The sequence below is a fragment of the Schistocerca nitens genome, chromosome 5 (assembly GCF_023898315.1).
Source record: "Schistocerca nitens isolate TAMUIC-IGC-003100 chromosome 5, iqSchNite1.1, whole genome shotgun sequence".
NCBI classification, from domain to species: Eukaryota; Metazoa; Arthropoda; class Insecta; order Orthoptera; family Acrididae; genus Schistocerca; species Schistocerca nitens.
Genome location: NC_064618.1, coordinates 515174307 through 515186643, shown reverse-complemented (window position 1 = coordinate 515186643; position 12337 = coordinate 515174307). Strand labels below are relative to the sequence as shown.

The 12337-nt window shown below is 43.4% G+C and overlaps 1 protein-coding gene across 1 annotated transcript in view; it reads right to left on the bottom strand.

Moving 5' to 3' along the window:
- LOC126260052 (facilitated trehalose transporter Tret1-like) overlaps window positions 1–12337 on the bottom strand; it is a 108913-nt gene that overhangs the window by 61214 nt on the left and 35362 nt on the right. The window contains exon 2 of the mRNA XM_049957241.1: window positions 3062–3378. Within this exon, the coding sequence (XP_049813198.1) occupies window positions 3062–3378 (317 nt within the window). The remainder of the gene's footprint in view (window positions 1–3061; window positions 3379–12337) is intronic.

Sequence of the window (12337 nt, the reverse complement as noted above, 5' to 3'; positions counted from 1 at the left end):
TAAAAAATGCTCTTATCATTGCACAGAAGAGGAAAATAGGTCCAATGCAGAGCTATGGATGTAAAAGAAAGGAAATAGCTTTTCGGTTTATCTGGCAGCTTCAAAGACATTTAAATCAAAAGATCTTGACATATCGCGCTTTTTTGCTTGTTAGTATTACTACCCATGTCATGTCATTTATCGTTTAGCCGAGCGGTCTAAGGCGCTGCAGTCATGGACTGGGCGGCTGGTCCCGGCGGAGGTTCGAGTCCTCCCTCGGGCATGGGTGTATGTGTTTGTCCTCGGGATAATTTAGGTTAAGTAGTGTGTCATGTAAAATAACGTGATACATGTGGTCATCCAACCAGGAAAACATCCACCCTCCAGATGTTTTGTCTCAGAATTTTTTTTTAGTTATTATATGTATGCTCTTCAGCTATATGATACATTGCTCGTACGTTGTTTACTGTGTTTGGCGAATCTTCTGGATTACAATTATTTAAGTATATGAAAAGAACGTAAATTAGTTACAAACATGCAGACGGCACTACAGATACTCGTATTTGGGTTACGACATGTTCGATAAGCTTGCCATTATTGCCGATGATATGGCACAGACGAATAGCGAAAGTCTGCAGGACCCACTAAAGTGTCCGAACACTGATGCTGTTGAAGACCTCCTGAATGGCTGTTTTCAGCTCAGCAGTGGTTTTGAAGTTATTGCTGTACACCTTGTCTTTAACATAGCCCATCGAGGCCCATGCCAGTGACCTGTGGGTATCAGAGAGCCAGAATGCGGTCTCCAAAGTGCTCCTCCAGGACATTAAACACTCTCCTGCCTCGATGGGGTCGAGCTCCGTCTCGCATGAACTACATATTGTCAAAATCAGAGTCACTTTGTGTAATGTGGATGAAATCATTTTCCAAAACCTTCAAGTACCGTTTGCTAATGACCGTGCGATCAACGTATATCGTACCGAGTATTCCGTGGCTGGGCATTGCACAGCAGTCACCCGCTGAGGGTGAAGAGACTCCTCGATCGCGAAATGCGGATTCTCAGTCGCCCAAATCTGCTAATTTTGCTTATTCACGAACCCACACAAATGCAAGTGGACTTTATCGCTAAGCCAAACAACAATGCGCATATTAAGTCCCATCATGCCCCGATCAAAAATGCAGTTTGAATGTGCTAACGCAAACCCTTCAGAAGTTATGACGATTTTATTCCCTATGTTTCAATAATTGCCTCTTTGTTTATATGTAAATTTTTTGCAGCAAACAGAGCTCACTGCACTGGAGAAGTAGGCTTAAGTCGTACAAATGCGCGAATATATCAAGACGCTCTAATACAGAATGTACATAGAGACTGGGAACACTTTCAATTATTTATTGCACAAGAACTAATCATTGTACAGATGTCATACATATTGCATTTTGAAGAGAAACTCTGAAAGTTTTTTCATTTTTTTTATTTTTTTTTTTTACAAACATTCCATATGCGAAGTATGAGTGACTCGTCAGACGTCAATACGGTAATCGAATTCTTGCCATACCCGTCCCAGCATGGCATCGTTGACGGTTGCAGTTGCTTCCCGTATTTTGTTCCGGATCTCTGCTACATCTCATGGTAGACGCGGTTCATACACTATTAGACTAGATCTTTAATGTGTCCCCACAAAAAAAAAAAAAAAAAAATGCGGGGTGAGATCTGATGATCGGGAAGGCCATTTCATGAAACAGCTGTCCCCTTCACTAGCGCTGACCTAGTTTGTGACAAGCACTGACTATCAGCAAATTACCAAACTACCTTGTGGCGGTACATACGAAAAAAAGCTTTATGGGTTTCTCTTCAAAATGACATATGTATGATATGTGTACAATGTTTGGTTCTTGTGCAATCAATAATTGCAAGTCTTCCCGGAATTTGTGTACACCCTGCACAAATATTCTTGAAGCTGTCAGGTAACCCGAAATGTTAGGTCCTTTCTCCTTGATCCGTAGCTCGGCCCAGCACCTATTCGCATTTTTTGTGCTATGACAGGAGCATTCTTCATTTTGCTTCCCACCGTTTACTGTACCATAACTTTGACATTAGACAGCCATAGCCCGGTAACCGATGTAGATTTTTGTTTATCTGGGGACGACTTATGCGATATACGTTATTTACTGTCTTTCGAACCATGTCGGTTATATCGTGGCAACGGATAAGAGTATCCCAAAATAACAGGAAGATCGATAACTACACGTACTTGCCTTCATTCCTACAAACTTTGAACCGATACGCACAACTCCGAAATTTAGGAGTGGTACGCTAGAGAAACTCACAGAAAGGTATGTTTTCTGTAATCAAAATCTGAATGAAACAGAGTTTTCTTTTTCATCACAAAGATGCATTTTATACTTATTTGAACCACTATAAACAACTATGGGAGCCACAGCGCGCATTCAGTTCTGTAAGAATTATTTTGACGTGCTAAATTTATCTGAACTTCAAACCATCGTAACTCGGCACTGCGTAACGATGATTGGAAAAAAAGATTGTTTTGAGTTTTTTCATCTTAGTGCAAAGTTTTAACCGATTCATACAAGTTAGATGTGCAGAAGTGGCGTTCTTTGAAAAGCTCATAGAAAAAAGGTGTTTTATCATGTATTTTGACATAAAATCCAAACAGTGCACATACAAATGATGCCATTAGTTGAGCAGTAATTTCAGCCAATTATGAGCTTCTGCAAAAGGAATTAATCGATTCTGACAATCTACCTTGGTGCCAGCTCCTGTTCGTCTTCAGACCTTGCTTACTACATTATAACACCCCTACAATAAGAGAGAAGTTCGAATGGGTATACAGATAGTCTTCGGTCCAGGCTAAACAGAAAACTTTTTAGCTCGTGTCCCTAGCTCAAGGAGGAACCAAGCACTAAGACCTCCCCCCATAAACAGTAAACCTGCGCGCGGCATTCTCAGACATATTTGTTAACGATGTTGGATTTCGACGAGGGGTTTATGTCCACCATTGTGACGACGTCACTAATGAAATCAAACGGATGACATCGGTAGGATGAGTGTGTGTTTTGTACTCACGGGGAAGATGAAGCCGACCGCAACGCCGGAGAGGATGTTGCTGGCGAGCAGCTCCCAGAAGGAGGAGGCGAAGCGCTGCCAGACGGCGGTGACGAGGAAGGGCAGGGCGCAGGCGAGCAGCATGGTGCGGCGGCCCACCACGTCCACCAGCACGCCGGCCAGCAGCGACGGCGGCGCCGCCACCAACCCGCCGGTCGATGCCAGCCACGAGCCCTCCTCCGCCGTGATGACGATGTGCGACGTGTTCTGCCGCAGCCGCGGCACCAGCGGCGAGCTCCAGCCGATGGACACGCCGGCCACCAGGTACACCAGCGACGCTGTACATACACAGACACTACCATACTCAACAGATGTCACTTTCTATGCTCATAAATTTATCCGTCTTGAGATGGTCGACTTTGACGATTACTGTAGGGAAGCTGACAGAGTGTATAAAGGCAAGTGCTCATGTAGAAAACCTAAGACTGGTTTCCAAAGAACGGAGGAAGAGAATGCCCTAACGCACTGGTGCTGCTAATTATGTTCACCATAATTATTCACCGACAACCTTGAAAAATGCCACCACCGTGTGAATGGCGGCGGTAGAGGCCAAGGGGTCCCACCATAGTCAGCCAGTCGGTGTGGCCGAGTGGTTCTAGGCGCTACAGTCTGGAACTGAGCGACCGCTACGGTCGCAGGTTCGAATACTACCTCAGGCATGGATGTATGTGATGTCCTTAGGTTAGTTAGGTTTAAGTAGTTCTAAGTTCTAGGGGACTGATGACCTCAGATGTTAAGTCCCATAGTTCAAAAATGGTTCAAAAGGCTCTGAGCACTATGGGACTTAACATCTATGGTCATCAGCCCCCTAAAACTTAGAACTACTTAAACCTAACTAACCTAAGTACATCACACACATCCATGCCCGAGGCAGGGTTCGAACCTGCGACCGTAGCAGCCACGCGGTACCAGACTGAAGCGCCTAGAACTGCACGGTGAGTCCCATAGTGCTAAGAGCCATTTGAGCCCACCATAGTCACAACAACTATGGACCCAACTCGTCTGCTAAGAAGCATGCTATTGTCCACATCCAACATTCGTGGCTGATATGTTCAAGAGGCAGGGAGCTCCACATTACTGAACAAATCTAAAGATACTCTCACTAGCGTGTCCGGTCTTGGACTCCTATGCACCGTCTTCCACGTGTACCCACAAAATTTTTTAATATTTTTACACAATATTATGACTGGCCATTTCTTCGCACCAAACAGTACATGCCGGCAATAGCAGAAAATGCATACGTGGCTACGCAACTGCGGTGTTCCTTCAAGCGCACAAAATCCCTCCAACACAGTGCATCGATATAAAATGAAAATCACACTGCACAGTGTACTTCTATGTCCTGATAACTCTGCCATTTCAGTTCCATCTCTGTGACATCAATGACAAATTCAGTAATGGCGCATTTTCGTGTCCAGCAGTTAGCCTCACATGAGAAGTCCTCTGAAATTAGAAAACTGCTCATAAGCCTAGGCCATTGTTTTTGGCAAACTGTGTTCTTCTAAAACTGTAAGGTGTTTGTATTAAAAATACTCTCTGCAAAATACGAGAAAGCGTTACTCTCGAGCTGCTTGAGTCGCCTCCTGCCCTCAGTTTGGCCACTGGGCAGGCTGTGGTTGTAAAAGGCTAGCCCTGGAGCCCCAGCTCCCATCAAAAAAGACACCTTAGATTCTAGCCTGGACTGGCACAAAATGCAACTTTTACCATTACAATCAGTTCCCTACCTGTACGAAACCCGGCGCTCTGTCATTTCCTATGCACACGGAAATCACACAGAGAACATGAGAGTCCGGACCCATGTTAACTGGAAAGAAACGAAGCTAGAAAGAGCTCTGTATGAACAGTCATTGTGAACTGACATACGTTAATAAGAACATTACTATTTGATTCCATTCTGTTATCACCCTCCAATGACATCTACATGTACATGGCTACTCCGCAAATCACACTTGATAATGATAATGATGATGTTTAGATTTTGGGCGCTCAACTGTGCAGTTATCAGCGCCCGTACAAATTCCCAACCTTTGCTCACCCCAATCTCGCCACTTTTCATGCATGATGACGAAATTATGAAGACAACACAGGCACCCAGTCATCTCGAGGCAGGTGAAAATCCCTGACCACGCCAGGAATCGAACCCAGGACCCCGTGCTCGGGAAGCGAGAACGCGGCTGCGAGACAACGAGCTGCCGACAATCACACTTGATTTCTTGGCACAGGGTTCATCGAACCACTGTCACAGTAATACTCTATTATTCCAGTCTCTAACAGCGCATAGGAAAGACAAATAATGTATCTTTCCGTGCGATCTCTGGTCGACCATATTTTATTGTGAAGGTCGTTTCTTCCTATGTACATCGGCGCCAACAGTATTTTTCGAATTTGGATGAGAAAGTTGGTGACTGAAATTTCGTGAGAAGATTCCGCCATCACAAAAATGCCTTTGTCTTAATGATGTCCTTTGCAAATCCTGCATCCTGTCAGTGACACGGATTTCTCGATAATGCAATACGTGCTGCTCTTTCTGAACTTTCTTGATATACTCCATTAATCCTATCTGGTAATAATCCAACACCGCACAGCAGCACTCCAAAAGAGGACGGACAAGCGCACTGTAGTCAGTCTCTTTAGTGAAGCTATGGTATCTTCTAAGTGAAGCTATTGTATCTTCTAAGTGTTCTGCCAATAGAAAGCAGTCTTAGGCTCGCCTTCCCAGCAACATTCTCTTTATGTTCTTTCCAATTGAAGTTGTTCGTAAGTGTAATTCCTAAATCTAAGTTACTCATGTTGGTAGCTGTTCTTGATTCGAATTCTGGAAAATTTACTTCGTCTTCTTTAGTGAAGGAATTTCGATACGCTGTGTTTAGTATCACTGCCTTAGCAGCACCCTCGTCGATAATATTTCAATTCCTATCGCGCGGAGAAGGCATTGATTGTGTCTTGCCGCTAGCATTCTTACTTTACATACGACCAGAACCTCTTTCGATTCTCTGTCAGGCTTCAAGACAAGGTTTCGTTCTGGAAAGTATTACAATCATCTTGGATTGAAGTCCACACTAAATTTCGAGACTCTGTAAAAGATCGCCGATCTTGGAAATTTGGAGTTCGTTTGAATTTGGCATGCGTTTTTCATTGTTCCTGTAATGGTGTTCTGACCTGTTTTGTGTACCAAGGGTGATCAGCTCCGTCGTTTGTTAATTTATTTCGTATAAATATCTCAGTTGCTGTTGATACTATTCCTCTGAATTCAACCCACATCTGGTCTACCCTTACCGGCACTTCGTTAATTTGGAAGCAGTGGAGATTGTCTCTCAGGAAGAATACAAGTGAATTTTTATCTGCCTTTTTGCGCAGGTATAGTTTTCGTTTATTTTAGGAGGATTTGGGAGTTAAGATATTCAGTCTCACTACGACAACCCTGTATTCACTTATCCCTGTGTCCGTTTAGATACTCGTTATTAGCTCAGGATTACTTGTTGCTAGGAGGTCAAGTGTGTTTCCACAAACCGTGTGGGCTCATGAGCTGACTGATCGAAATAATTTTCAGAGAATGTGTTTAGCACAATTTCGGACGATGTTTTATATGTACCTCTGTATTTAAACGTGTTCTTACCGACATATCGAGTGCAGATTGAACTCACCACGAACTTTAATTGTATGAATCAGGTAGGTGTTTGAAATTCGACTCAAGTTTCCTTTGAACGTTTCAGCATGTAACCTCCCCCCAGTTTCGCACCAAACTATATTATTCGCATACGCTGTAGGTGAAGTTATATTTTAATTATTTTTGCATTATATATATCTTTCCTCCTTGTCATGAGACTCATCGTTGTCCATTTCCGTTATTGTGAAAACTACTAAATGATAACATCTCCTTTCTTAAAAGCTGGAATTTATTAATTATGTCACTCAATTTATAAACATTTATGAACATCAAACACTGTGTGCCATTCTGCAATTCATCTCCGGCCTCGCTACTGAGCAACATCTCTCTCTAGCCTCTCACACCCGACATCCGCCCACGGACTCCAGCACTCGACTACTTCTTACCCACTCGCACATTGTTGACTGCACTGCAGTCTTTGCTTAAACCATGTATGATCTCTGCATAGTGCATAATCGATACTACGTAAGGGTATTGCACCCTTACAAACAGTTGCATCATCTGAGTTGGAAGGTGGGTAAAAGGATCCAATTACTACTGTATTCCGGTTGCTAAGAATGACCTCTACCCATACTAACTCACAGGAACTGCCGATTTCAATTTCGCTACTAGATAAACTACTTCTAACAGCAATAAACACACCACCGCCAACTGTGCTTAGCCTATCCTTTCTGAAGACCATTAGGTTTACCGCAAAAAATTTGGATGACTTTATCTCTGACTTTAGCCAGCTTTCAGTATCTGTAACTATTTCAGCATCAATGCTTTCTATTAGCGCTAGGAGCCATGGTACCTTCCCTATAGAACTAGGACAATTTGCAAATGTTATACCGAAGGTACCTGGATCCACGTTCTTCCCGAGCTCCACCTACAGTTTTTAAGAGTGAAGCCCTTTTGGTGTCTCCCCAGGACCCTCTAACCTAAAAACCCGCCCAGTCCACACCACACAGCCGCTGCTATCTGTGTAGCTGTTTCCTGCGTGTGGTGGCCTGACCTTCTTAGCCGAACCCGAAACTCAACCACCCTTGGTGCAAGTCGAGGAATCTGCAGTCTACATGGTCGTAGAACAGTGTGAGCCTCTGATTCAGACTTTCCACTCGGCTCTTTACCAGAGACCCACAATCGGTTCTGTTGACTGTGCTGCACATGGTCAGCTCTGCTTTCATCTCGCAAGCAAGGCTGGCAGCCTTTACCACTTCTGTTAGCCGCCCAAAACCAGAGAGAATCTCTTCTGATCCGAAGAGACACACATCATTGGTACCGACGTGAGCCACCACCTGAAGATGGCTATACCCTGCGCTCTTCATGGCATTTGGAATGACCCATCCAACGTCTGGAATGATTCCACCCGGTGTGTGGATAGAGTGCACATTGACTTTTTTCCCCTCCTTGGCAGCTGTGTCCCTAAGGAGCTCCATGACGTGCCTAACATTGGAGCTTCCAACTACCAATAATACCAAACACTGTGACTGCCCAGATCTTGCAGGCTGAGAGGTTTCCTCTGAAACAGAACAAGCTACTACATCTGGGTTAGGGACAGCGTCAACCACAGGTATCCACTGGAACCTGTTTGTCAGACTAACAGGGTAAGCCTTATGTTCGGCTCCCAGGGAGTCTTTAGTCGCCTACCATGCCCTGCGGCGACTTCCCACTTGAACATGCATTAGGGGTCAACCTCAGTGCGATCAGTAACTGTATTGGGCAGCAATGCAGATGTGCAGGACGTCCGTCGGATCCCCACGGCCAAACCACAACAGTGATGGGCATCCACTGCAGCTTCAAGCTGTGTAACAGAAGCCATGACAGCCTGGAGCTGAGGGTAAAGTTTCACCAACTCGGCTCGCATCCGTACAGAGCAATCACAATCCCTATCCGTACTAAAGACCGTGGAAAACTGTACTACACAGGCAATAATTGGCCTATCGACATACGCTACAGAGCTCTCCAGTAGACACTGATAAAAACGTTTGAACTGTGTCTAATAAATTAGATTGTTCTTGTTGTTGTGGCCTTCAGTCCTGAGACTGCTTTGTTTCAGCTCTCCATGCTACTCTATCCTGTGCAAGGTTCTTGATCTCCCAGTACGTACTGCAGCCTACATCCTTCTGAATCTGCGTAGTGCATTCATCTCTTGGTCCCCCTCTACGACTTTTACCCTCCTCGCTGCCCTCCAATACAAAATTGGTGATCCCTTGATGCCTCAGAACATGTCCTACCAACTGATCCCTTCTTCTAGTCAAGTTGTGCCACAAACTCCACTTCTTCCGAATCCTATTCAGTACCTCCTCATTACTTATGTGATCTACTCATCTAATCTTCAGCATTCTTCTGTAGCACCACATTTCGAAAGCTTCTATTCTCTTCTGGTCTAAACTATTTATCGTCCATGTTTCACTTCCATACATGGCTACACCCCATACAAATACTTTCAGAAACGACTTCCTGACAGTTAAATCTATACTCGATGTTAGTACATTTCTCTTCTTCAGAAACGCTTTCCTTGCCATTGCCAGTCCACATTTTATATCCTCTCTACTTCGACCATCATCGGTTATTTTGCTCCCCAAATGGCAAAACTCCTTTACTACTCTAAGTGTCTCATTTCCTAATCTAATTCCCTCAGCATCACCCGACTTAATTCGACTGGATTCCATTATCCTCGTTTTGCTTTTGTTGATGTTCATCTTATATCCTCCTTTCAAGACACTGTCCATTCCGTTCAACTGCTCTTCCAAGTCCTTTGCTGTCTCTGACAGAATTACAATGTCATTGACGAACCTTAAAGTTTTTATCTCTTCTCCATGGACTTTAATACCTACTCCGGTTTTTTCTTTTGTTTCCTTTACTGCTTGCTCAATATACAGATTGAATAACATCAGGGATAGGCTACAACCCTGTCTCACTCCCTTCCCGACCACCGCTCCCTCGCTCGACTCTCATAACTGCCATCTGGTTTCTGTACAAATTGTAAATAGCCTTTCGCTCCCTGTATTTTACCCCTGCCACCTTCAGAATTTGAAAGACAGTATTCCAGTCAACATTGTCAAAAGCTTTCTCTAAGTCTACAAATGCTAGAAACGTCGGTTTGCCTTTTCTTAATCTAGCTTCTAAAATAAGTCGTAGGGTCAGTATTACGTCATGTGTTCCCATATTTCTATGGAATCCAAACTGATCTTCCCTGAGGTCGGCTTCTACTAGTTTTTCCATTTGCCTGTAAAGAATTCGCGTTAGTATTTTGCAGGTGTGATTTATTAAACTGATAGTTCGGTAATTTTCACATCTGTCAACGCCTGATTTCTTTGGGATTGGAATTATTATATTCTTCTTGAAGTCTGAGGGTATTTCGCCTGTCTCATATATTTTGCTCACCAGATGGTAAAGTTTTGTCAGGACTGGCTCTCCCAAGGCTGTCAGTGGTTCTAATGGAATGTTGTCTACTCCTGGGGCCTTGTTTCGACTTAGGTCTTTCAGTGCTCTATCAAACACTTCACGCAATATCATATCTCCCATTTCATCTTCATCTATATCTTCTCCCATTTCTACAACATTGCCCTCAAGTACATTGCCCTTGTATAGACCCTCTATATACTCGTTCCACCTTTCTGCTTTCCCTTCTTTGCTTAGAACTGGGTTTCCATCAAAGCTCTTGATATTCATACAAGTGGTTCTCTTTTCTCCAAAGGTCTCATTAATTTCCCTGTAGGCAGTATCTATCTTAACCCTAATGAGATAAGCCTCTATACCCTTACATTTGCCCTCTAGCCATGCCTGCTTAGCCATTTTGCACATCCTGTCGATCTCATTTTTGAGACGTTTGTATTCCTTTTTGCCTGCTTCATTTACTGCATTTCTATGTTTTCTCCTTTCGTCAATTAAGTTCAGTATTTCTTCTGTCACCCAAGGATTTCTACTAGCCCTCGTCTTTTTACCTACTTCGCCCTCTGCTGCCTACACTACTTCATTCCTCAAAGCTACCCATTCTTCTTCTACTGTATTTCTTGCCCCCATTCTTGTCAATTGTTCCCTTATACTCTCCCTGAAACTCTGTATAACCTCGGGTCTAGTCAGTCCGGGTTCCATCTCCTTTAATTCCCAACTTTTTGCAGTTTCTTCAGTTTAAATCTACAGTTCATAAACAATAGATTGTGGTCAGAGTCCACATCTGCCCCTGGAAATGTCTTACAATTTAAAACCTGGTTCCTAAATCTCTGCCTTACCATTATATAATTTATCTGAAACCTGTCAGTATCTCCAGACTTCTTCCATGTATACAACCTTCTTTCATTATTCTTGAACCAAGTGTTAGCTATGATTAAGTTGTGGTCTGTGCAAAATTCCACCAGAGGGCTTCCTCTTTCATTTCTTACCCCCAAGCAATATTCACCTACTACGTTTCCTTCTCTTCCTTTTCCCACTATCGAATTCCAGTCACCTATGACTATTAAATTTTCGTCTCCTTTCACTATCTGAATAATTTCTTTTATCTCATCAGATATTTCTTCAATTTCTTCGTCATATGCAGAGCTAGTTGGCATATAGACTTGTACTACTGTCGTAGACGTGGGCTTCGTGTCTATTGTGGCCACAACAATGCGTTCGCGGTGTCGTTTGTAGTAGTTTACCCGCATTCCTATTGTTTTTTTCATTATTAAACCTGAGTAGTTCCCGCCCGGAGATCCGAATGGGGGACTATTTTACGTCCGGAATATTTTACCCAAGAGAACGCCATAATCATTTATACATACAGTAAAGCTGCAAGCCCTTGGGAAAAATTACGGCCGTAGTTTCCCCTTGCTTTCAGCCGTTTGCAGTACCAGTAGAGCAAGGCCGTTTTGGTTAGTGTTACAAGGCCATATCAGTCAATCATCCAGACTGTTGCCCCTGCAACTACTGAAAAGGTCGCTGCCCCTCTTCAGGAACCATACGTTTCTCTGGCCTCTCACAGATACCCCTCCGTTGTGGTTGCACCTACGGTACGGCTACCTGTATCGCTGAGGCACGCAAGCCTCCTTACCAACGGCAAGGTCTATAGTTCATGCATGCAGAAATTCTAAAACTAAACTACCATAGTACTTAGGTGAGACTAAATAATTTGTTCCTGACTACGAACTTGTATTGTAATGTCACGAAATCGCTTTGCTTTCTGACACAAACTCGATGACTGTGTCTATCAAATGTTAAACTAACACACAGTAATTCAAGAAACTAAACTGACAAAGAATACAGATGTAACTATACAGTTCCCTCCTGATTAGGAACTCGTAAAATGTCACAAAGTCGGTTACTTCTCTGTTGCCGAATCTTTTCAAAATAATTGAAAAGGTGGCTGAATCACGTGCCATGTTTCAAAACTATGATCAAACTCTCACTCACTAGAAACGACATAGTTTATGAAACACTCCATGCTGAAGCAAATGCATAACTAAACGCTGTGACTTTTACAGATTAACCTCGATAAGCTGATATTCATGTTCGAAGAAGAAAAGCTGGCAATTACTTACAGAGGCGATTACAGGAATTAAGTACTGTATTTGGGTTCTATCCAAGTAAGATTGCTGACCTTCTTTCAA